The sequence below is a fragment of the Punctularia strigosozonata genome, assembly GCF_000264995.1.
Source record: "Punctularia strigosozonata HHB-11173 SS5 unplaced genomic scaffold PUNSTscaffold_4, whole genome shotgun sequence".
NCBI lineage: Eukaryota > Fungi > Basidiomycota > Agaricomycetes > Corticiales > Punctulariaceae > Punctularia > Punctularia strigosozonata.
This window is the reverse complement of record NW_006767436.1, coordinates 2,277,465-2,300,132: the sequence shown is the minus strand read 5'-3', so window position 1 is coordinate 2,300,132 and position 22,668 is coordinate 2,277,465. Positions and strand designations below refer to the sequence as shown.

The window sequence follows — 22,668 nt, the reverse complement described above, 5'->3', positions numbered from 1 at the left end:
CTCGAACTTACAGCGAACGAACGAACCGACGCGTAACATGGTCGTGGAAATGCAAATATTTCGAGAGAAGCGCGATGCCGGCGGCGCAGTTTCTTTCAGGACCGACGGGATTCGTCAGCTGTTCAGGACCAAGACCCATCCAACAATTTACACGAGCAGTATTACGTGCGTTCACCTTCGGCAAGCTTATGACACACAGGACATCCCCGATTTATGTTCGCATGGACGACGGCCGCGCTGTACACTTTGTCAGAAGTCATGTAGCTAGAACTCAGCATTGCGCACTCACAACGCGAGTTTACTACTGATCGTTCGTCCGCTAATGCCAATGAGCGTTGATTCCGGGTCTTGCGGTAGATCCTCCAGGCCATGTACACAGCCCGCATGAACGACGTGTCGACAGAGGAACAGTAACGTCAAAGACTGCGGCATACGAACGATAGGCTCGCGACAAATAGGGCATCGCGTTTGCGCTGTCATCATTTGTCAGCACGATCTGGCTAGGGGAAGGAAAGACGCTCACCCGATAGCAAAAAGCCGCTCGTTTGGTCCTTGTGCAGAGTCCTAGACAAGTCCGAGCAATCGCCGTGCATGATGGTCTGGCAGCCCTCCAGCAATGATATTTGCAAGTTGAAATCCTGAAGAATCTTGATGAGAGCACCCTTCAGCCCGGGGATTTCTAATCCGTTCCTTATACGGCGAATAAGCCTGATAGGATCAATTTCAGGCCCAACATTCTCCAGCAAACCACGAATGAAAGCTATAATAACGCGATGTGAGGGGGGACATTCCGCTAGTAGTCCGGCATACTACGTACGAGGTCGTGTTTCAGAGTATCGCAAAAGGTCTTCCCAAAGGTCGTCGTCGTTCTGCTCCTTCGCAAAATCGATGGCCTAGGCACACCAAGGATTAGTGCAGTAGAACCTTGTCACTAAGTATACTACTGACCCGCCGTACATCACCCAGTCGTTCAATTATGAGAGTGAGCGCCTGCCTGTTGTTTCCCATACGACCCAGTAGAAACACCATTTCAGGCACAAGGTCCTTTTCTTGGCAAATTCGATATGCCTGTGTCGAAAATCCGATAAGAACGAGGCGTGAGTTCGTAGTTGTAATACAAACTCACCTGTTCCAAGCTGTAATAGTTACTAGCGCGGAGGAAATCGATCAAACGAGACGGTGCATGCTCGGCACACAGTTTGACCTATGGAAATCACAATTCATCTTGTTCTAGCGAAATGAGAAATGAGACATACCTGTGTGTCTGCAAAATCTGACGCAAGGTGTGGGTCCTTCGCAAAGAGGGAGTCGAGGTACAAGAACAAGAAATAAGGCTGATTTTGCAGCTGCTGTACAACTCGAGCCACCTTGTATCACAGGTAAGACATGGCTCACAACGTAGGAAGCGAGACCTACGGGTATTGAGTGCGTATTGTCCACAAGCAGCTCTACGCTGGTTTTCGGTGTCGCGTCCTCTATTTCCCCGGCAATCCTCCTCTTCTCCATCAACTCCGCGTCGAATTCCATAAGAAGCAAAGCTTGATCCTGCACAGACGTGAAGAGGTTGTGCTCTCGGATAAGATCGAATACGTTGGGTCGGCGCAGGCGCAGGAAGTACGGCAGGGCCTTTCCAGGTTGGCGATTGGCGGTGTACCTGTCGCCACGATGAGATTAGGCAAAGAATCCCAGGATATACAACCCTTACATCTCAGCAAGGCATTCCATAAGTAGCGCGCTCTCTCCTTTGAGAGGCCTCTGTGTTCCCGTAGGCGACGAAGTCAAAGTTCGATCAAGAACAGCGTGTACTGCGACAATAATGGCAGAGATATCGTAGATTGTTCTCGGCCATTTCTTGATCGTCTGCAATAGCGCCTAAAATGCAGGCTTCGACAGAAGATACGTTGGCAAGAATAGGACCACTCACGTCTCGGTCATGGGCTAAGAAATGCCCCAGGATCATTTCATAAACCAGATGGCTAAGTTTCGGTGACTCCGTCGGAACATACGGGATGATCGCCTGCCAATGTTCCCGTGATAAACGATATATGTATGGTGTTGCGCAGTCCATACCTGAAGCTCATGCTTCTGAGCGAAGACAAATATCCAGTCTTCCCATCGTTTGCTATCTTGGCCGCAGACCTTGGGGCACAAATGGGCCGCTTTGCCGAAGTCGCCTGTGAGGGTACGTATCGTGAGTTGATGATTCGTACGAGGTGGAGTTTGTATATTGACCTTCAGAAACCAGATGCTCGATGTAGCGTTGGCCAATTTGTACGACGTTGACGCCGTCGTCGACTGCATCCGCATCGCCTAGTTTCTGAACCTCCTCCAACGCCTCTTCGTATCTTCGCCTTTCCACCAGCCAAGCGATATGATCCCTGCGATCCCTTGGCTTCACAACCACGGCATCCTTCGGACTAACAACTATGTAACATCGGCCCTGACTGTCCGCGTCATCGACTTCGGCGAGGATATAGTCATTACATCCCCATCGTTCGTAGCCGCTCACGGACAGAGCATCTGCGGCCAGTTCTTCTCCTGCACGAGAGACAATACGAAGTTCCGGCCTCTCGGCTGCTCTCCTTGCTTGATTTGCGGTCACTTCGTCGTGGAAGGATGAATCAGGGGGGGTATATGCCAGTAACAAGAAAGACGTGAGCGATGGAGTTGGTAGCTTGCCCATGGGAGGAGGAGCGAGATTGCTGGGAGAAGGTGTGGGATGAGGGACGATGCCGGCGATCATACAATCCATTTGGAATACTGCCGTGATTTCGATGATCAACGGTGCATGACCCGCAGGGTTGGGAGCGGTTGCATTGCGCGGTCGCGCGCGGACTCTAGCCACTTTGATCTGATCCGCCCAGGCAATAAGGAGCGTGGAATCGTCCTGCCAGTGCAACGTGCACTTGAAGAGATCCGCGCGGGGACTGTCTGAAGGTCGGTCTATGTATGTGATCCGCGTTTGACTGGTTGTGTCGTAGACCTTGACCCCTAGATCATTTGCCCATGCGATTAGTCTGCCTTTCCAACGCGCTACCCATACAGGACCTTCTCCGGAGCTGAGCGTGGTCTCCTTGTGTCCAAGCCAACCCTTTTCGTGCAGAACAAGCGCACCCGCCATGCCCCCACAAACGAATGCGCGTGTGCTTCGTTTGTGAAAGTCCGGTTCAAGTGAAACAGTTCGCATAGGACGTTTCATGTCGAAAACATAGGATTCGGTGGAGGCGGGGTTAAGGGTATGGATGACGATCTGTCCTGGTGAATCCAACTTAGCCCGGCTAATCGTGACATCAAAGTGACTGGTACTTACCATCCATGGACGCCGTTGCAACAAACTCTGCAGCACTATCCATAGTTATATCGCATACCGATGCGCCATGCGGTTTGAACGATTTGATCCGCTTGCCCGCCAAGTCTAGGATATGCACGATTCCGGCATGCGTGCCCAGAGCCTGATGACCATGAGTTGAGAATAACGACATACGCATGAGACGCGTACGAGCAGCTTGTTTGCTATTGCAAGTGCAGACGCGGAATCTCTTTGGAGGAGGTCATGTATGGGACCACCGAGGCGCTCATATTTTAGAGCAGGCTCCTCATCTTCATACTCATCTTCGTCATCTTCCTCGTACTCCGCGTCGTCGTCCTCGCTGTGTTCGTCCAAATCCTCATCGTCCGATGGGTGCTGAGTGACACGGGTCTGGTCCCCGCCTGGCGTAGGACCCCCGTTAATACGGTTTAATGTTAGAATATTCCGACGACATTTTGGGCCCTGAAAAGGGCCGTACGTCGGAATAATTGCCGACAAAAGCACGTCTGAGGGCGCCGCAGGCCGGAATGATTTTGACGACATCCGTTCGGAGCGACAAACCAAGGTCGGAATATTTGTCGACAAAAGGATCGAACCATCGAGGGCCCGGAGAGGAACAGCCCAGATATAGCCATTAATTCCCACGATGCCGGAATAGAGCGCGGACGAAATGGGCGCCGCAGGCCCGATGTCGGAATATTTGCCGACAAAAACGTGCCGATGGAAGCAGAAAATTGCCGACAATACGACTCATTTTGGGTCAGCGAATATTCCGACCTTTAACTGTATTAACGGGGGTCCTCCTGGCGTATCGCTGTGTTCTTGCTCGGGTTCCTCCTCGCTGGAACCAGTTTCTGCTTCTCCGTCTGATCCAGAGGGAGACCCGTTTAGGCTGGTACCCATGTGGGCTGGGCTCTGGGTCAGAATCTTCTCTTCGTCCATGGTTGCATTCTGTCCTTGGCTATGGAGCTCTACATTCGCGGACATAAGCTCATTAAGTAGTCCCTAGTTCGAGTCCCCAGCTTCGTGACCAATTCGAAGGAGTAGCTACCAGAATGAGCCAATCGAGAGTCAAGGTGTGGCTGGGCGACTTGCGGCTTCGAACCTCCATCCCACCTCGTCATGTCGAAAGCCAATGATAGTTTCACGTTCACTGTGGGCAAGCTCGGTATGTTAGAAGCCGTACGCAATATTTCTGCATGACGTTCATCGTGTTATACAGATGCGGGCATGGCTGTGGGTTCCCTGGCGACTTCAAGTTGACTGGCATATTCTGATGTGACAATTGGGATAGATTCTGCTCGGCGAGCGGGCCCATTTAATCGAATTTCCATCGCTTCTGCTGCCGCCTGGAACGACCACTGGGTCCATTGTCAACATCGCTGTTCATCAGAACGTTGCTGAGGAAGAACGCCGGGACAGGGAGTTTTGGGAACTACAGAATGACATACTCGAGACATTTGGGACGAAATCACCTGAACCGCCGAAGCTGGAGGTATGCCCCATCATGCGTGCGTTCGCCTTATGCAACGGTCAACCTCATGTGCCACCTTCCTAGCTGCGCAATGTCACCCAAACATCGGTCACTCTTGAATGGCCATCGCTGTCTCTTGCGACGGCCAAGCTCCGGTCACTCGATATATATAAGAACGGAGAGCGACTAGCAACCATTCCTGCACCCCTACAAAACACCTCCACGAAGCTTTCTGGTCTGGAGCTTGATCACGAATACACCTTTCAGCTTGTCCTGCGTACCACCGCTGGCACCTATCCCTCCAATATCGTACGCGTTCGCACCCACACGATGACCGATACCTCCGGTATCTCTGTCTGTTTTGGAAACGTGCAAGACAGCGTGTTACTCGAGAATGCGAAGCTGGCATTGAGGGAGATGCGAGCAAAATGGAGCGACAAGATACAAATTGACACCACGCACTTCGTGTGTACGACGCCGGCAGCAACACCGTCAGGCTCGCAGGCAAGCGGTAGCATGAGTGGCGCACCGGGTGTGGAGTATCAGCGTGCTCTGCAGCTGAGTATACCTGTTGTGCAGCCTCAATGGATCTTGGCGTGTCACGCCGACCGAAGGTAGAGTTCTTTCATCTCCCTATCATGTCAGTTGTTGATATGCAAATTAGAATGGTACCCATAGCGCAATATTACCTTGGTGTAACGCCTTCTGCTCCTATCAACTCTGCCCCTTTCACTCGTCCTCAGTCCATGTCTCAGGTCTCACTCCAACGCGCCGTATCGCCCTCGTCGCCAGGTGTTAAGAATCGGGCATCTATGCCACCCATGTCTCGCGCTGCCTCCTCCCAACAAGAATTCAGCGAGCCAATGTCCCCGACGAGCGCCGAGACGCAGGCGAGGGCTTCCAAGCCTGCGATAGAGCCGACCCCGGAAGAAGAAGAGGAGGAGGAGGAGGAGGAGGACGGCGAACATGAAACCGCATCAAGAACATCTAGCCAGGCGAGAGGGCGGACCGGTACGATGAACAAGCAATTCCGGTTCCCGTCTCCAGGGCCTTCTTGGGCGACACCCCCTGTCCCCCCTCTCCCGTCAACACACTCCGAACTATCCTCCGAAGAGACTCAAGCCACGTCTTCGAAGCCTGCAGAATCGGACAAGGACGTCGCTTCGGGTGTCCTCACGCCCACACAGGTTGAAGTCCCACCACCCCCTCCCGTCGAGAAGGAACGGAGCACCGGTGCGCTCACGGATGAAGGTGATGACGACGTGGGCGCCACCGAGGAGATACCGTTGTAGTTTTTCACTGGTACTTATCTCCGTTGGACGATATGCGGTGCGTGTCATTAAATTGTGCTGTTCAAATGCACTAGGCTTGGTCTACATCAATACATGTCCACGCTCCAGGCTCGTCTACCTACTTATGTCAGTTCAAGTTCCTGCAACCGACTCAGGCCGGGGAATTTTGGCTGAATGTGCATGTTAACTTATATATTGAGAAAGCAAGTATACCCACGGAATAGTTTAGATTAGGTGCTCAACACCGGCAACCACAGTTCTGGACCTTGAAGCTTGAAGATTCAAAGACCCATCATGATTAGCACCGTTATAAATGACGCCCGTACGGAACGACGCATGGAAGACGCGTGATGGTACATTTCTTCGCTCTTACGCACGTTCTCTTGTTGCGTTAACCCGACTCTCATCAGCTCCTCAGATGTTACGATCTCCTCAGTTTGCATATCAAAAATCGGTTACTCGCGGTTGCATGGTCTACCTGTGACCGCCCTTACGCTGGAAACTGACACCTCTCATGATGAGGATCCGAGGGTACTTATGCCGAAACGATTTCTGCTTACACAGCGTTCTGGCGGTTAAGGCTAGCTCAATAGAGTGTATCTGCAGCACGGCGAAGTGGGGTGGAACTTTTACCATGCACTGCATGTTTTGGCGTGGCTCCCCGCGGACATCTTTGACCACTGCGGAGAACTTTTACCACCTGCAGATACACTCTAATGCTCCGGGCCAACCGCCTGCCAGACCAAACGATCATGTTCCTATCCCCCATATCACCCTAGAATTCACCTCAAGGGTCGGATAGTGGGAAGAACTGTGGCCCACGACGCGCGTGTACGCGCATATTGTGACACATACGCCGCAGCTCAGCAAGATCGCCATTCGAGTACCTCCAGAGAGCCTAGCCTTTTCGCGGGGTAGCGAGAATTATTTCTGCGCCTTGAACGCTCAGAAATGTCACATCCATCATCCAATGTGATGCCCGCTCTAGGGAGACACTGCGCGCTTCGTTGAGGTGATGTGTTCTGCTGCGTAATTACATCGAACAGTGCGTAATCTTGGGACTGCTAGCGCTGTTCAGGAGTCTTCGACGGTGAATGACGCAGTTGATGCGAAAACGTCATTGATATTCCTGACAGCCTGTATCAGCTGAGGTTTCTTATACCAGCAAAATGACGATATACCTAATGTTGACCGCCCAGAACTCATATCCCCTATGTAAAGCACGCGGTCGTTAGCGCAATAGTCACTCTACATCAACAGAATATGCTGTACCCAGAAGCAGGCACAATCGGGAGCGTAACGGTGAGGGATCCAGACGACGGACTTATGTTGTTCGCGATCGCGAATTTGTCGTGCAGTTCATTATTGACGAGTTCTAGAGAGAACGGCCTGGTTGAAAGTACACGGTTTATTCATCAAGGGTTTCGGTTTTTAAAATCCGAAAGCACGTACCGATCACCGTCCTGAGCCGCAAACGTAATTGTCAGGTCTCCTCCAGAGACTACCTGCTGAGCGGGGGTATTCAGGATAAGACCGCGAGCCGTGACAATCAGACCCAGAGCAGTCATTATCGTAAACGCGGTCCACATGTCGCCGTGGGTTGAATGTTGGATGCCGTTACGGTGCGCATAGCGTGTGTATATATACGCACCGGCTCTAGTGGCCCTGCCAGCTTTACTTACCACTGAGTGCTGAGAGAGAATTCAGCGGCGGTGTTTCGTCATAAATCTGAGACGCAGCAGAAAGAAGTGGTGACCACGTCGGTCTGTCATTTACCCTTTCACACCGCAGTGGAGAAGGACGAATGAATGTATTCACAATGATGAATGGTTGTATTCAGAAGGATGAATGGCTGTGTTCACATGGGGCGCGCGATTTCAGCGGTTGGGTGGAATGAGGGAGGGTTTGAAACGGCGACTCGGGGAACAAACGCCATCATGAGGTTACAGCAGATTGCATATCGATAGAGCGTTCAATAAAGTCTGTGGTCGCCACGGATCAGCTCAAGAAGGGTCGGCCAAGCTCGCCGGTGGAGCATCAGGCAATGGAAACAATGAACTGCGCTGAAATACAGCTGAAATACAGCTGAAAATCAGTGCCCATGAGGCATCTGCATTACCGAAGCACGTCGGTTGCAGAGCTTCGTGAGGGACAGGATTTTTCGAGCGCTCTATCGATATGCAACTTGCTGTAGAAGGGGCAACGTAAAGATCGGGAGGTGCCGTGTACTTACTTGCGGCTTCACACTGCGGTCTGTACACCGCTTGACCGCAGTTGGTACTGGATGATAATAATAAAGCTTTCACATTGCCGACAATGTCACCGATGCTCATAAGTAGTCAATTTCGGCCATATGACGTCAGAGAGCGTTGAGTGAAACGTATTTTCTTGCTGGTCAACAACTCTGCGTAGATCCCGTCCTGTATTTGGCAACATGCATTGGAGATAGCTCCAGGCCCGCGTGGGATTTTGTGTATCTCAGCCCAATCGACTTTGGACCAGCACTCCTCAGACAGTTTCAAGCGTTCCCTGCGGTCAGAGAGGGTGAAGGGAGAATCAATACCGTCCTCCTTGCCAGCCCTGGAAAGTTCCGCCAAGTATCGCAGCACCGGAGCGGTATGGAATATGGCGTGAAACGGTGTGCATACCTGGGATACATGATGATATATCAGTTGGCACTGATATACATGGACATCCAGGTGTTGTCCTTACCATCGAGAAGCGATACAGACTTTTGGCATCAAGGAGCCTCAAGATCTGCGTGAGAGTTTCTGTCGGGAACTCGGACAGCTGGACGCACTGAGCACTCGATGAGGACGCGAGCATGACGGATGACTAGCTGGTTTGGAGGATGCGGAATCTGGTTCTGGCTACAGCGATAAGAGTCGGTACTCGACGAAGTCGACGAGTCTGGTAGGACCACCTGAGCTGAGTCCTTCAGTACACGCGTATACGTAACGAGCGCTTGCAAGCGATTCTGGATTATATAAGTCATGAGTCAGTCAGGCTCAGAGTCAGTTTCTTTACTTAGACATTGCTAAACGGCCCCCGTAGCCACGCGATGCCTATGAATTTTGCAATCGGGCGGGACGTGGTAGAATCCGGTCGGTGATGAAGTTCGCGAGCGGAGTCCCCAGGGAAAACGGAGAAGCGGAGCTCATGTCGGAGCTTTAATTTCAAGTACTACTGTAACGGTTGAACTCTATTTTTCCACTACTATCATCAACGAACGCGGAAGAAGACATCCCTTGCTATATCCCAAGTGCGTTGAACATTCTCTTCATCCAGTATGCAGGCTCATATACGGCTCGAAGGATGTCGGACGCTGGAGATGAAATCCAAGTTGACGCTCCCGAGGTCGAGGTCACTGCGACCGAGGCGCCCAAGGGTAAAATGTCCGTCGAAGATGCTCTCCAGGTACGTTTGAGCCAGTAACTTGCGAACTCTACATATCTGAAATCCTCTGCAGCAAGTTCTGAAGAACGCTCTTGTCCACGACGGTCTCGCTCGTGGCCTTCGCGAGGCTGCGAAGGCCCTGGACAAGCGCCAGGCTCACCTCTGCGTTCTCGTCGAGACCTGCACGGAGGCCGAGTACCTCAAGCTCATCGAGGCTCTGTGTGCCGAGCACAAAATCAACCTGATCAAGGTCGGAGACGCCAAGGTCCTCGGCACCTGGGCTGGTCTTTGCAAGATCGACCGCGACGGTAACCCCCGCAAGGTCGTTGGCTGCTCCTGCGTCGTGGTGAAGGACTACGGTGTTGAGAGCGAGGGCCTGCACGTCCTCCTCGACTATTTCAAGAACCGCTGAGTGAGTTTCCTGTTAATGCCGTTCCCAATGATGACCCAAAGACTCCCTCTACCGACTGCTGTGTGAGGATACCAGTCTATCCGGAATCATTATATATCTATCTGATACTCGTCAACTTACGCTTGATGGTTCATGCTGACACCTTCCTCGTTGCAGATACTGATTGGGACGAGCATTGTGGATGTATTGCATACATATGTATCGTGCTTCCGCAATGTACTATTGTTGTATCCGACATGGATGTCCTTTGCCTTATTTCTGCATGACGCCCTGTACACGCAGGCAAGACTAGCAGCACTCGACATCTTTTGCTCTGCAATGGGGCAGCGACTGCCATGTGAAATTTACCCCACGCTTTGTGGTCCCCACGCTGCGTCTGGGGTGCTCTGGTCCATGTCCGATGTAATGGCGTCCCTGAATCCTACACTCTTATTCCGCTCTGTGGTTCGCTGGCGATGCCCGCTCCCTCAAGATCACGCAATGAGAGGGGACTGTCGGTTCCTTCAAGGCCTCTCAACGAGAGGGCCCGGTCGTACATGGAATTCGTGCCCAAGCGGGCCATGACATCGTTCGACAACCTCGTCGCGCTCGCTAACCACCAAGAGCGCTTGCGAGAGGCGCGTAAAGTCATCTGGCGCGACAGAGGCGAGCCGATCGCCCATATTGAAGATATCTACGAGTCCTTTGAGCATGCTGGTCGCGGAGGTTTGAGTGAGTCACGTTCAGTATATCAGTCCTCCCTCCATATTTGCGTTCCCCCGAGTTCTGGCTTGCCGGCGATGGTCTCTCGAACGCGTCTTGAGAGGCACACTCTGTGTCCGCGACGTCACCGCCATACGGTTCTCCTCTCTTTCCTCAACCTAGTCCGCAGCAGCCTGGTACTGACCGGTATGTAGGAGCCGGGGCATTGGCATTCTGCATCAGAGCCGGAGTCAACCTTGTGCTGGTCTTGTTTCGTTCGAGGACAATACCGAGGTATGTATTCGTCACCTCTTCCCAACGTATTGAGGTCGACGGGCTTCTTAGACGATTGCGGTTCGCAATTCTCCGCCATGCCGTATTCGGTCCAGATTCGTTCAGATTCGCGGCTATGTTAGGTATACGCAGAGGATAGCACGGTGGCCTTCCAACTAACGTTCGCAACAGGGTCATTCGTGTACCTTTACAAGTTCCTGTTCAACTCGCTCCCCATCATGTTCCCTCCATCTCAGGAATCATCCTCCGAATCAGCCGTTGACGAAGATGATGACCTCGCCTCCGCGAGCGACACTCGTGCAAGAAGTGCCAACATTGACGTGGATATCATCTCTCCTTACAACAATGCCACGTATCGCGAGCGACGCACTCAGCGATTGTCGCTAAGCGCGAACGCCATGAGAGAATATGGCATGATTCGGAAGCGCACCCGAAGATGGCATTCGGTGGTCGCCGGAGCCATTGCCGGCGGCTTGGCAGTCTTGTTTGAGAAGCGTAACAGGCGATTAACGATTGCACAACAACTATTTGTACGGTGAGTCTCCCCTATTGCCATGTAGCCTGTGCTGTGCTCATGCAATGCTGCGAGCAGAGGATTGCAGGCGGAATATAGCGCATGGGCTCCTCGCTTCGGAGTCAAAGTACCGTATGGCTCAGTACTTGTATTTTCTCTCTGGTGCGTTTGTTCGGTGCGCAGGTCCAACGAGGATGCTCAATGCCATATAGCTGTGGCCAGATCATGTACGGCTGGCTCATGCGTCCGGATACATTACCAAAGTCTTACCAGAATTGGTTTGTACACTTCGTCGGTCATGACGCCGCGCGATCTGACCTTGAGCAGGATCCAGCAGGCCTCTAGAGTCAGTCCTGAGGCTATCAATATCAACCATACGATCGTGCGAGAGCGCCGGTTCGATCTAGACGTGATGAAGAAAGTCATAGATCGCTCGGTACGGATACCATTTTCGTACAGAAACTGCGACTAATCTGTATGGCAGGATATCACCCCATCTAATCGTACCTCCTTGATTGCGAAACTACAAGCCGCTTCCTCGCCCATGAACCCGGTCTTTGGGCCTCCTTATTGCCCATGCGAGGTCGTGCACCCCTGGATCGATAGCTGCCTCCTCGAGCAGCTGAATAGATGGTTTTCCGTCTTCCGCTGGATTCTGCCTATCTACACCGCCCTTCATTTCATCCCCATGCTCCTCTTCAAGCGCAACGTGGTCTTCAAACGGCCCATCCCCATGCTGCTGAGGGCTGCGTTGGGCTCCGCCCGGAGCTCGGCGTTTCTCGGCACGTTCGTGTTGATCTATCAGACCATGCTATGCAGCAAGGCGAACCTACACAAGCTATTCTCCCAAGAGACGTCTATCGGTCTGCCCTGGAAGAACACGCCGCGGTGGGTCCTCGATGCGATCACGCACAGGTCCACGTACTGGATTGGTGGCTTCCTTTGCGGGCTGAGTTTGTTTGTCGAAGAGTCGAGGCGGAGAAGTGAGCTGGCGATGTATGTCTTGCCAAAGGCGATGGAGAGTGCGTGGTTGATGGCGCGGAAGCGCGGTTTGATTTTCAAGACGGGCCAATACGGCGAGGCTTTGGTGATGGCATTTATTATACAGGCTGACGCCCGGTTGCTGATTACCATTCATTTCTCAGTTGACCGCGATTGGTATGGGTATGGTTATGGTACGTCCACTCAGTCATCGCTCTGTTTTGTACGTTCAAACACTGCCTTCTAGGGTATCTATCAGGTTGGTCACTTCGTCCTTTGCATCATTCGCCGTTTGTGACGATCTTGTGCAGAACGATCCACAGCATCTGTCCGGACTCGTTCGACGCATTCTATATCAGTTTGTTGGCCCTAATTAGGCTAATCGGGAATAAACAAGTACCATACGAGAAGATCATGGAGCGATGTTTCAGCGCCCCGCGCCCCCCTCCCCGCCCCGCCTGAAGGGTTTGACATCCGGATCGTGAGCCTGGACGGGATGCGCGGCCGGCGTGCCGAGAGCTGAGACATGCGCGATAGGGTTCGTCGCGACAACTTACAAGTATGCTCGTGCAGTCTGTTGCCCATGCATGGGTTAGGAAAACAGCCATGCTTCCAACGAGCAGTGCTGCTACGTTCATTTGATTTGTACCATACAACCTCCTGAACCAAAGCGCTGGATATCAATGGCCAATAGCAAGGCTCATGGCACGAGAAACACTCCCATTGATAAGTGTCATATCAGGACAAGGCACGAAGAGAGCCGCGTGAAGCCACCATGGCAGGCCTTCAATCTTGTAGCCTGTGCAGGTCCACAAGGGCGGAAGGGAAGTGCGCAGCGCGCGCAGACCCTGCTCCGGAAAAGACAATTTCAGTGACGGGGACTCCTGCTGCATAGCCGACGTCCATCGCATAGAAGTAGCTCAGACAGCCGTAGTTCGGCGCTTTGTTGAAGAAAGGTATGCCTGATGCCAACCTAAAAGAGATGATACAACGAACGTGAGAACAAAGACGAGCAGAAGGTACGATCATCCCACCGGAATCGACCTGGGGCACCCGTATGCCATAGCATGACAGGTTCGGGACGGTCCGTACCCTGGAGCAAGCCGAGCGTATCGGTCCCGTTGAGTGTCAGTTTGTCGACCCAGAGCGTTCCCGAGCGCAGGGAGGTAACCATCTCGCTATCAGGGCTGCTGGTACCTGCTGTGGACCAGCGGCCAACGTATGACTTGCGCGCTTCAACCTCGAGGAGGTCGTCGAAAGCGGGCTGAAAGGCGTCGACGAGCTGTATGGTGAAGTCCTGTGAGTCGGGGTAGTCCCCGGTCATGAGTACGACGACACCATAGCCCGCGCGGGGGTTGATGGTCCACGCGCTGTGGAACGTGTTGAGCTGCCCGACTGGAGTATGCCGCAAACGTTAGGATACGGCTGTGTAGGACCAGGAAGGGACTATGATGCTCACAGCTTTGATACAGTCTTTGCGTCCGTTTCCACTTGTCTTTGCGCAGGAGGGCGATCCAGCTATGTCCGGGCTCTGTGATGCCGTCGTCCCAGGCATATGAGGTAGACAGCCATTGCTGCATATGCGTGCTGGATAGCAGACTATCTGTGGTGGCGGGATCGAGTGACTTCAGGAGGGCACTCGTGGCCTTCGCCATGTCCGCCAACGAACTGACCTGTCCGCCAGCAGGGTTCATGGCGTTACGGAAGTCATAATCCTACCAGAAGCGGAGTAAAGTGCGTAAGTTACCCAGCGCCTCCAAGTCACGAACAACCCCGTACCGCAGCATCGCTGAAAGATGACGGTACCGCGATCCGCTCTCTCTCGAAGACGCTGGTCAGGAAGCCCGAGCCGGACATGTTGAGCACAGAAAACACGTCACGCTGGATAAGCTCCGCATGACTAGGTTTCTGTCCCGACTTCGAGGCCGCCGCAGCGGAGTTCACCATGCCCAGGAAGGCGTACCCGGTGTTGGAGTAGACGGGCAATTTACCCAGGGGCACGCCCGTGGAGTACCGGTTGATGGCTTCGAGAACCTCCTCTTCGGACGGAAAGGGGCGCCCATTCTCGGGAGGAGTGCCAGCGCCTTGCAGTGAATGGGGCCACAAGCTCATGTCTCCAGGGGGCAAATTGGACCCGACGCCTGCCCTGTGCGATGCGAGGTCACGGAGGGTCGGCGAGTAACATCTGCCGGAGGCTGCACATGGAGGAGTGTATTGGGGAATATAGTCAGATATTGGACGATCCCTACGAGATGAAGTTAAACGCGTGCTTCACGTCTGGATAATCGAGTGACTGCGTACCATTCGAGCTTTCCACTCTCCACTAGCAACCACGTCTCGAGAGCTGTAAAGATCTTGGATACGGAAGCGAGTCGGTAGATCGTGTCGCGGTCGACGTGTGCATTCGATGACTCATTCGCTCTTACCACCCCATACGTTCCTTCAAACACGGTCCCACTGGACGTTACGACCGCAACTGCCAGACTGTCCATGTCAGGATGGGCTACGCGTCGAGCCAACTTCTGATCCAGTCGCCGGGCCAGGTGTTTGAAAGCTGGCGTGTCAGACGAAGGAGGATTGCTCAATAGCTCAGGGGGAAGTGAAGAGCTACACCGAGGGGGAGACTCTAGCAGCGATAGGACTCGGGGTGGGCGTCGGTACGACACCCAGATAGCCAAGAAAAAACAAGCCAAACTGCCAGCGGCATAGCGCAGAAGCGTTCGATATGTTTTGTTAGGACTTGAAGGCCTGCTGCAGTGCTGTTCGGCGCCCATGGAGTTGACTGTGGCGAGCTGTAAGACAGTACCGGTGGTTGAAAGACAACGTGGGAGAAACTCTCCCGACGCTCGGTTTATGTGTGCGGGGTTTCGGTGATGCTGTCTACATCTGGCGTGTGGCAATCGTCTTCAATGATGTACTCTGTCCATTCTAGACGACCTTCGTCGCGAAAGGGAAGCGAGGTTATAAAAGTTGGTTGTGGCAATGAGAACACGTGTTCCATGCGCCACATCCTCGAAGAGCTTCGAAGTCCGCGCACATGAAACCGTGAATGGGATATCGCCGACGTCTTTTCTTGCATGAACGATACTTATGGACAACACCCACGGTAAATCAACATCCCTGATGTTGAAATCGTGCAGTTTCAAACCGTTAATCCTGGTTCGGGACTGCCACGAGACTGCCACGAGCCCACGACCAACTTCGATTGTGGGGTGAGGAGTGGCTTGAATCGTGCGACGGGCGGGGATATCGCCGCCATATCTTCGGGCACGGGACGTCGCGAACAAGGGCATCAGAAATTCAAGATGGAAGTGGCCAGCACTGCTACAATACCTTGGACAGCCCCCTTCGGATCACCCATAGAGCGGTAGCTCCTCCTCACTGGTGCTGCCAATTGAACTGACTGCTCTTTTGCCGTCTTTTCAGACCGAAGCTCAGAGGTTTGCCGTCAGTAAACAAGACCTTATGCTAGGTTAATCGTTGTTCAATCTTGACTTGTACAGATGACATCCCTTCCTCGTCTCCGGCGTATGGGAGCCCAGACGTTTGGTGTAGCTGTCGTGGCCCTGCTCACCACGTTGACCACATTTGACCTGGTCTTACGTCTTCGACGGGCACCAACCAGCACGATCTTTGTAGAGCGAACATACAGTAAGTACTACGCTGGTGTTATTATTCATGCAGCCCATCTCCTCACTACCAGCTGGACTCCGACGCCGAATGGGCGTCCATCTTCCCTCGAGGAGGAGGGTTTCTCCAGCTCGGGCCGCACAAACGCACCTTCGGTCTCTCCATGTTCCATCAGTTCGATTCAACGAAAACTTTGAATCCGAACGAGATCCATTCTCAGCTATCTGACAAGGTATCGTGTACAAGGGAGAGGTAGGATGATATACAACGAGGAGTCCCGGTGTCCGTGCCAGCGTTGGAAACAAATCGGTGAATTGCAACAAAACTATCGTTGACGTAGGCGTGTTGGTCGTGCGTGCTCGTAGTATCGCATGACTGAGGCAAGTGGTAAATCTCGGATCACCCGCAAATGGTCGGATATTTGTAGTCTGTCGGGCTCTGTGGGATCCAGCCACCCTTGAGTCCAGCCTGGTATGTCCAATCATCGGCGTTCTCTGCTTTCCATGTCCATTGAATCCACCCGGCACCCTTGGAGTACGTGATAGCCTATTTGCGTGACAAGTGATGTCAGCGTTAAAGCCCTGGCTGAAGGGAAGCGAGGAGTGCGGACCTGTGCTTCCCAATACTGACGGAGCCACGTCTTGTAAGAGGAGCTGAACGAGGACGCGCTGCCGGTCTTCCCGGTGCAGCTCCCAATCTTTGGAGATCCAGTATACGAACCATCGTATCGCGCTATCGAACGATGTCTCCTTCAGTTGGCTATCGCTAATCCACAGGAGAAGAATGCCCTACCTCCAACTCCCTTGCCGTTCAGGTACTTGGCACAGTCGGTCGCGGCCGGCGTCCACTCTCCGACGATGAGCCAGAGCTGAGACTTGGAGAAGCTCGAGAAGGATGAGCCCTTGGCGCAGGCGACGTTAATGTGGTCCGCATTTGATCGGGCGACCTCCTAGGAGATGGCATAAGCAAATGATCGCGACAGGCAGGGGTAGACGACGACTGACGGCATCGGAGAAGATCTGGTACTGATGAGTGTCCAATGCCACGCCTTGGTAATCCGGGGATGGCATGAAGCCATCCCAATAACTGAGGTCCTGGAAAGCATCGTGCAGCAAGACGAGGTTGTTACCCTGTTTAGCCGAGCCGTACGGGAATCTTAACGATAAAATGAGAGCATGTTCGATCGTCACGAGACGAAGAGCTGACCGAATGTTGCCGTAGGAGTCATGCCAGTATTGCTTCAGGACGGTAAGGACGTCATCGCCGTAGAAGCCTGCGGGTCTGAGAAAGCATCAGGACGTGTGGGTGCAACCGGGATTTTCTGAATAGATGACGCACTCGTTCAGTGGAGCAATAGTCGTGACAACGTTAGCTTGATCTTTGAACATATTTGCAAGCTTCTTGATGATTGCCGTCGTGCGGTCTACGTTATCAGAGTTTGTGTGCCATTCGGGGTACGAGATGCGACGCCCGGAGTTGTCGAATCTAAACCACGTCAGAATTACGCCAGAAATTTGCGCGGAGGTCTGGAGCAGAGAACTGACCCGTTCTGACTGCCGGGTGCGCCGTGCAGATCGACTATCAACTTGAGGCCGTGGTTGCCGGCCCAAGTAACGGCTTTGCTTAGGTAGGGGAGTTGACCTTGGATGTAGGGTTCGCCCTCGGAGACGTCCCAAGCCCAGTAACCGATAGGTAGCCGGACATGGTTCAAGCTATCATGATGGTTGGCTGGCTTCCTCGGGATGGAAGGAGAGTATTAAACACACCCAGCTGCTGCGATGTCGGCGAAGTCGCTCTCGGTGATCCATGTTGCCCAATGTGCCTATCGAACAGGTGAGCGTAGGCATGAAAGATGAAGCAATAACGGACCTGCAGCGCAGCAGTAGCCATGGCCTTGCTTTGATACTGGCCGAATGTCCATTCGTCGACGATTCTGCTGTCTCCTGTCGAGTCGAACAGACTGCACAAACTGTTAGGAGATGGACGAGAGCGGACGTGAAATGCGTCACCTTGGGGTTATCCATGGCTGGAAGACAAGATGTGCATATAAGCCAACGGAGTAATGCACGCAAGGAATTGCCGATCATTACCTCAAGTACTAGCCATCCACCTGAAAACAACGGGTCAAACGGCGAGCATGGTCAATACCGAAGGTGTGCTACGTACCCAAGTTGACACCGTAGACCTTGTCGGTCCCATACTTGAAGCCGTTCGAGATAGGAACGTCCGCCAACACGCGGGGAATGAAGAGCGCGCTCAACAGGGTCGCTGCGATGCGACGCATAGAGATGAACATGGCAGCAGAAGTGAACCGACTCGAGAACTGCAACGGACGGGGTCTGGACTGTCAGTGTCAGAGCCTGCCCGTCGGCCATCTTTTATCTTGCGGCGGTGCGAAGCACCCTGGTATGTCGCGTCCAGGACCGATCGCATTGCACGTGTCGCTGCGGTCCGGCGCGCCAGAAGACGTCGCAGAAGTTGTTCGCTTTGCCGCTTGCTCCAATGGTGCCGCCTGATGATGATAGATGAAACGCCTCGCGGCGTCGGCGTACGCTATCACAGGGCCACCCATTCGGGTGACGGTGCCGGAGGAGGCGACGGATAGGATGGAAGATCCGCAGCGAACGCGACCAAGGGCGGCTACAGAACGGCGCGGGGAGCACAACCGAGCGTGACTGGACCGGACGGGTGTCAGATGCAGGATCGGTGTCGACTTCGCGTTTGTGGCGCGCTCTCGGAGATGACGCTGATCCGGTGCGTCTGCCGTCATGTGACTTTTTTCAGCCGTTGTTCTTCGTTTGCAACGGACACGCGCTTACCGCCTCCAAATTCTCATGCAAGCTTCGCCCTGTACGATGGAGCACATCCCCATGTGCTGTCTCACGCTCCTCGAACATGCTGAGATCGGGGACAGCACTAACAGAGATACCGTCGAAAACTCAGAATACGGTACAGTAATAGAGCGCATGGAGAGTGGCACATGTATCAAGCTCATGCCTTCGGGCACGGATCTCCCGTAACGCCGTACATCGCGGGTGCCTCCGGACCTCGCTCCGAACGGCACTCTCATCACATTCTATCGTGGTATGCTCGTGCAAGTTGTTGCAAGCACCAGCTAGAATAGGTGACCCCGTGGTACATTCAGCTCGAGCAGATACACCCGATCTTACAAAGGTTGCAGTGAGATTTCCAAGGTTGAAGACAAGACGATGACATCGGCGAGGTTTGCACCGACTCGTCGCGCTCATCCTAAACCCCCTCGATCCCCAGCTGACCAGCGATGATGAGAGCAGCCTTCTCCCCGATGACCAGAGCCGTGGAGTACGTGTTCTGCAACGGCGTTTGAGTCGTTCGTCTGTCCTATGATAGGAACCACACATACAGATCCGACGTTTCCAGGAGCTATCGAGGCATCTGGAGTCACCCGAAGGTTCCGATCATCAGACTGGCTCGATACCGGAACATGGTTCGACGAGACTACCTGCTACTTTGAGACCTTGTGTTCCGTATACGTTCAGCGCTGGATCCACTACACCACCTTCCTCGCGGGGTTTCATGGCGCAGGTGCCGATCTACAGTTCATGAGCATGGTCAGGCCGGAGCAAAAGTGACGAGTTCCCGCACAGGATGCCAGCATGTGTTGACTATAACACACGAGATGGTTGGAGCGTCAGTATCCATAGCTGATCGGACATGGATGCGCACCGTTTGCTCTATTCCAAGCTTCGATGGCTTTGTCGTCCTCTTCAGTGTACGAAATGTCAGGCGCATCGAACGAAATAGGTTGACAGTCCTCTTGAACTGCTGCTTTGCTCTCCGGAGCGAAATTTGCTTGACTAGGGGGATATTCGCCTCTGAAAGACGGCAGCCGTCTGGCGAACTCCCGAGCCTTCTTGTACAAGAAGTTCAGCAGTTCCATATCATCTGTGCTGAGCTCGGCATCAGCGGGGTCCAGTAATGTGGGATAAGCAAGCGATGACAGCTTACGTGCTACAGTATGCGGGGTCGAAATCGGGAGGCGCTTCCGTATCGTCTTTGGATGTGATGTGAACATATCCATAAGACGAGGGATACCACTTGACCGCACCAACGCCAATGAGCCTTGATGCAGCTCGATGCTCCGAACCTCAGCTACTCACTAAGATATACCCGATAGAAAGATACTTCCTATATGGAGATTCCGCCATTTTGTCGCCTAAGAAGCTGAAAAAAGGCTGTCAATACGAACCATGCGAAACTATTAAAACGATTTGACCTTGAGCCCACACCTAGAAAGTACACCGGCTTGTCCTCGTGAGAAGTGGATAGATAGTACTCCTTCCAACGCTCCCCGAATGCGGGCCCGATCTTTCTCAGTTCGGACGGCGTTGGGCGTAACTTGCTGCCAGCATCTATTGCGCTTTAAGGAGAGGTCGTGTCAATTGACATGTGCTGCGGTGCAAGCCGCGAAGACTCGCTTGTTAGCCATCATGCCAGTCCCATCCTTCTCCCACATCCGTTCCCATTCTACGGGAGCTAGTTGAATAGAAATCGCGCGCAGGCCAGCGACAAGGCTCACTTTCCAGCTCGAGAGGATCACTGCGAACGATTCCATCAAGAGTGTCGCAGTCCTCCGCCGCGTAGTACTGCTGAAAGACCAGTTGATGATCTGCATGAAATCGTTATAAACCGCGGCAACCGTCTACCGAAGAGTTAACGTACCTTGGAAGTTCTCGCCTACTCCCGGTAGGTCGACGAGCTGATCCACGCCCGCCTTGTCGAGCACGTCTTTTCTGCCAATTCCCGAGCGCTCAAGGATCTGCGGAGATCCAAGCGCCCCCGCTGAGACGACGACAAGTTTTCCCGCACGAGCAACTCTTAGGACGTCCCGTTCTTCATTTGGCCGAACGCGAGGATTATAGGAGTATTCTACTCCCACGGCGCGGGTCCCTCTGTGGTCGGTGAGTCACTCTACACGAAGACAAGCGTGTTGAAAGAGCGACGTACTCGAACAGCACGCGCTTTACCGAACATCCCGTCTCGATGACCAGGTTTTGATTGTGTGCTTGATTGTAGAGGAAATGATGAGGAACGTCTGACCGTGTACCCTTATCGGCACTAATCCACCTGTGCGTATTCCAGGTGAGTCAGCCGAATCCGTGCATGCCTTCAGTTGACTCACTTTGCCCATCGCTGTGGATGATGTCTCAGTAGGTACTCATATTATGACGGACCCAGCTCACCCCATATCCATTGACGGCTGCCAAAGGGCTGGTGTCTTGGACGAGCGGAAATTCCTTATCGTAATTCGCGGCGACTTCAAGGAAGTCCTGCCCGATCTTAGTGAATATGCCTCCATAGGAAACCTTCAAAGGCCCTGGATGTAGAAATAAGTCGTCGTGTGGACTGTAATACGAATAACTCGACTCACCTTCGTATCCATGTGCATGCTTGCCTTCTGCAATTTGATACGTCTCGGTCTGGAGCGCTAACGGTCAGAGGCGATATGTGATGATTCTACGACTAATCTAACCTTCTTGAATAAGGGAAGAAGATCCTCGTATCCCCACCCATCGTTCTTGTAAACGGTTTTCCAGTCGTCGTAGTCGGACGGGCTCGCACGCGTGTACATGGTAAAGTTCACGCTGGAGCCTCCTCCAAGGCATGCTCCCACCGGGACTATAGGCCGCCGGCCACCCAGGTGTTCACTCTCGCGACCAACGTAGAACCTCACCGTGCTCGTCGTAGGGGCAAGGTGAGCAAGGTACCGTGCCGGCTGGACATGGAAAGGCTGGTCTTTGGTAGACGGGCCAGTCTCCATAATCAAGATCCTGAGTCTTGGATCTGCGGCAGCCAGACGCCCAGCAATCACGCCAGCTGCGGTACCGCCTATTACAAAGGCATGATGGGTTATTTCGCGATTTATCCGGAGGTTCACGGCAGTCGCTCACCTCCAGCAAAGATCAGGTCATACTCGTCAACACTGTCTTGGGACATTGGCACAAGTCAGTTTCGATTGGAAGATATCGCAACTGTATCCTCAGGAGGCTGTGGTCTGTTCTCGTTCATGCGTTTATATCCTCGTTTTTAGCCTTCTTATGCCATCGGCGAATCGAGCTAGTCTGCGATACCGTGAACACTGGTGGCTCGGAATAGAGCACGGAACGATCCAATCACCTGTGCTCGGCGGGTTGACCGGAGCTTGTGATGGATAGACAAGACCCCGGCCTATACTACATTAGAGCCAACATGGGAATGAAGTTTCGACATGGACTTCTATGGCTGAGGTGCAAGACGGCATTTGCGATGGTTGCCCACGAGAACAGTCGGTGACATGAGAGATCCGGCCATTGACTTGTCCACAGAGTTTAATGTTCAACGCATGGGGATAGCTAGTGATAACGCCACATCGAGCGATACGGCAAGATGTAGCAGTCATGTTCAATTGCAGAAAAAAGCCATCGTGATCGCCGCCTGGGTGAAGAACGCTGCAACGGATATCGCGATGAATTAGGATGCAATGCTGATCGGAAGCCGAAGCGTACGGGATGTCGACTCAGAACCGCGGCGGAGTGCACCGCGCTATGGCGGCACTGGTCATACGAGGACGAACATCAAGTGGGGATCGTGCTAAGTAGTGCACGTTTGGTCGGGCTCAAAGGTTTTGACACTCGTACTCCGCGTGGCCACCGCGAGGAACCGAGG

At 53.2% G+C, this 22,668-nt stretch overlaps 8 protein-coding genes across 8 annotated transcripts; 3 read left to right on the top strand and 5 right to left on the bottom strand.

Moving 5' to 3' along the window:
- Nucleotides 1-118: 118 nt before the first annotated feature.
- Nucleotides 119-3,872, bottom strand: PUNSTDRAFT_85510 (vacuolar protein sorting-associated protein 41). The gene is made up of 14 exons (XM_007382465.1): nucleotides 3,500-3,872; nucleotides 3,311-3,452; nucleotides 2,233-3,255; nucleotides 2,071-2,174; nucleotides 1,925-2,017; nucleotides 1,706-1,872; nucleotides 1,417-1,654; nucleotides 1,257-1,367; nucleotides 1,127-1,204; nucleotides 949-1,068; nucleotides 818-893; nucleotides 524-760; nucleotides 290-473; nucleotides 119-237 (listed from the first exon to the last, which is right to left on the bottom strand). Exons 1-14 carry the CDS (start codon nucleotides 3,851-3,853, stop codon nucleotides 162-164), a joined length of 3,003 nt encoding a protein of 1,000 aa, XP_007382527.1. The 5' UTR covers nucleotides 3,854-3,872; the 3' UTR covers nucleotides 119-161.
- Nucleotides 3,873-4,123: 251 nt separating this feature from the next.
- On the top strand, nucleotides 4,124-6,294 carry PUNSTDRAFT_85507 (uncharacterized protein). The gene is made up of 5 exons (XM_007382464.1): nucleotides 4,124-4,478; nucleotides 4,533-4,546; nucleotides 4,605-4,805; nucleotides 4,869-5,398; nucleotides 5,449-6,294. Exons 1-5 carry the CDS (start codon nucleotides 4,433-4,435, stop codon nucleotides 6,074-6,076), a joined length of 1,419 nt encoding a protein of 472 aa, XP_007382526.1. The 5' UTR covers nucleotides 4,124-4,432; the 3' UTR covers nucleotides 6,077-6,294.
- An 856-nt stretch (nucleotides 6,295-7,150) lies between these two features.
- PUNSTDRAFT_133071 (uncharacterized protein) lies at nucleotides 7,151-7,644 on the bottom strand (the record flags this gene model as incomplete). Its single annotated transcript, XM_007382463.1, has 4 exons — nucleotides 7,151-7,205; nucleotides 7,258-7,287; nucleotides 7,349-7,465; nucleotides 7,529-7,644. The coding sequence occupies 4 exons, from the start codon at nucleotides 7,642-7,644 to the stop codon at nucleotides 7,151-7,153; spliced, it is 318 nt and encodes a 105-aa protein (XP_007382525.1).
- Nucleotides 7,645-9,391: 1,747 nt separating this feature from the next.
- On the top strand, nucleotides 9,392-9,884 carry PUNSTDRAFT_65252 (40S ribosomal protein S12; the record flags this gene model as incomplete). Its single annotated transcript, XM_007382462.1, has 2 exons — nucleotides 9,392-9,493; nucleotides 9,546-9,884. The coding sequence occupies 2 exons, from the start codon at nucleotides 9,392-9,394 to the stop codon at nucleotides 9,882-9,884; spliced, it is 441 nt and encodes a 146-aa protein (XP_007382524.1).
- Nucleotides 9,885-10,332: 448 nt separating this feature from the next.
- PUNSTDRAFT_100954 (uncharacterized protein) lies at nucleotides 10,333-12,731 on the top strand (the record flags this gene model as incomplete). The annotated part of the gene is made up of 9 exons (XM_007382461.1): nucleotides 10,333-10,595; nucleotides 10,781-10,859; nucleotides 10,911-10,981; nucleotides 11,031-11,394; nucleotides 11,452-11,535; nucleotides 11,586-11,651; nucleotides 11,701-11,809; nucleotides 11,858-12,460; nucleotides 12,519-12,731. Exons 1-9 carry the CDS (start codon nucleotides 10,340-10,342, stop codon nucleotides 12,729-12,731), a joined length of 1,845 nt encoding a protein of 614 aa, XP_007382523.1. The 5' UTR covers nucleotides 10,333-10,339.
- A 409-nt stretch (nucleotides 12,732-13,140) lies between these two features.
- On the bottom strand, nucleotides 13,141-15,128 carry PUNSTDRAFT_64079 (beta-lactamase/transpeptidase-like protein; the record flags this gene model as incomplete). The annotated part of the gene is made up of 5 exons (XM_007382460.1): nucleotides 13,141-13,327; nucleotides 13,389-13,749; nucleotides 13,814-14,069; nucleotides 14,134-14,599; nucleotides 14,656-15,128. 5 exons carry the CDS (start codon nucleotides 15,126-15,128, stop codon nucleotides 13,141-13,143), a joined length of 1,743 nt encoding a protein of 580 aa, XP_007382522.1.
- Nucleotides 15,129-15,857: 729 nt separating this feature from the next.
- On the bottom strand, nucleotides 15,858-18,610 carry PUNSTDRAFT_100950 (glycoside hydrolase family 5 protein). Its single transcript, XM_007382459.1, has 13 exons — nucleotides 18,151-18,610; nucleotides 18,075-18,094; nucleotides 17,994-18,010; nucleotides 17,854-17,944; nucleotides 17,751-17,806; nucleotides 17,529-17,696; nucleotides 17,323-17,469; nucleotides 17,191-17,265; nucleotides 16,989-17,139; nucleotides 16,777-16,933; nucleotides 16,595-16,716; nucleotides 16,058-16,530; nucleotides 15,858-16,005 (listed from the first exon to the last, which is right to left on the bottom strand). Exons 1-12 carry the CDS (start codon nucleotides 18,278-18,280, stop codon nucleotides 16,384-16,386), a joined length of 1,281 nt encoding a protein of 426 aa, XP_007382521.1. The 5' UTR covers nucleotides 18,281-18,610; the 3' UTR covers nucleotides 15,858-16,005; nucleotides 16,058-16,383.
- A 623-nt stretch (nucleotides 18,611-19,233) lies between these two features.
- PUNSTDRAFT_64842 (alcohol oxidase-like protein) lies at nucleotides 19,234-21,960 on the bottom strand (the record flags this gene model as incomplete). Its single annotated transcript, XM_007382458.1, has 18 exons — nucleotides 19,234-19,314; nucleotides 19,367-19,398; nucleotides 19,466-19,556; nucleotides 19,609-19,628; nucleotides 19,690-19,913; nucleotides 19,972-20,060; nucleotides 20,124-20,187; nucleotides 20,240-20,383; nucleotides 20,411-20,415; nucleotides 20,438-20,490; nucleotides 20,543-20,632; nucleotides 20,686-20,915; nucleotides 20,971-21,090; nucleotides 21,146-21,156; nucleotides 21,207-21,340; nucleotides 21,395-21,443; nucleotides 21,497-21,852; nucleotides 21,915-21,960. 18 exons carry the CDS (start codon nucleotides 21,958-21,960, stop codon nucleotides 19,234-19,236), a joined length of 1,839 nt encoding a protein of 612 aa, XP_007382520.1.
- Between the last annotated feature and the right edge of the window lie 708 nt (nucleotides 21,961-22,668).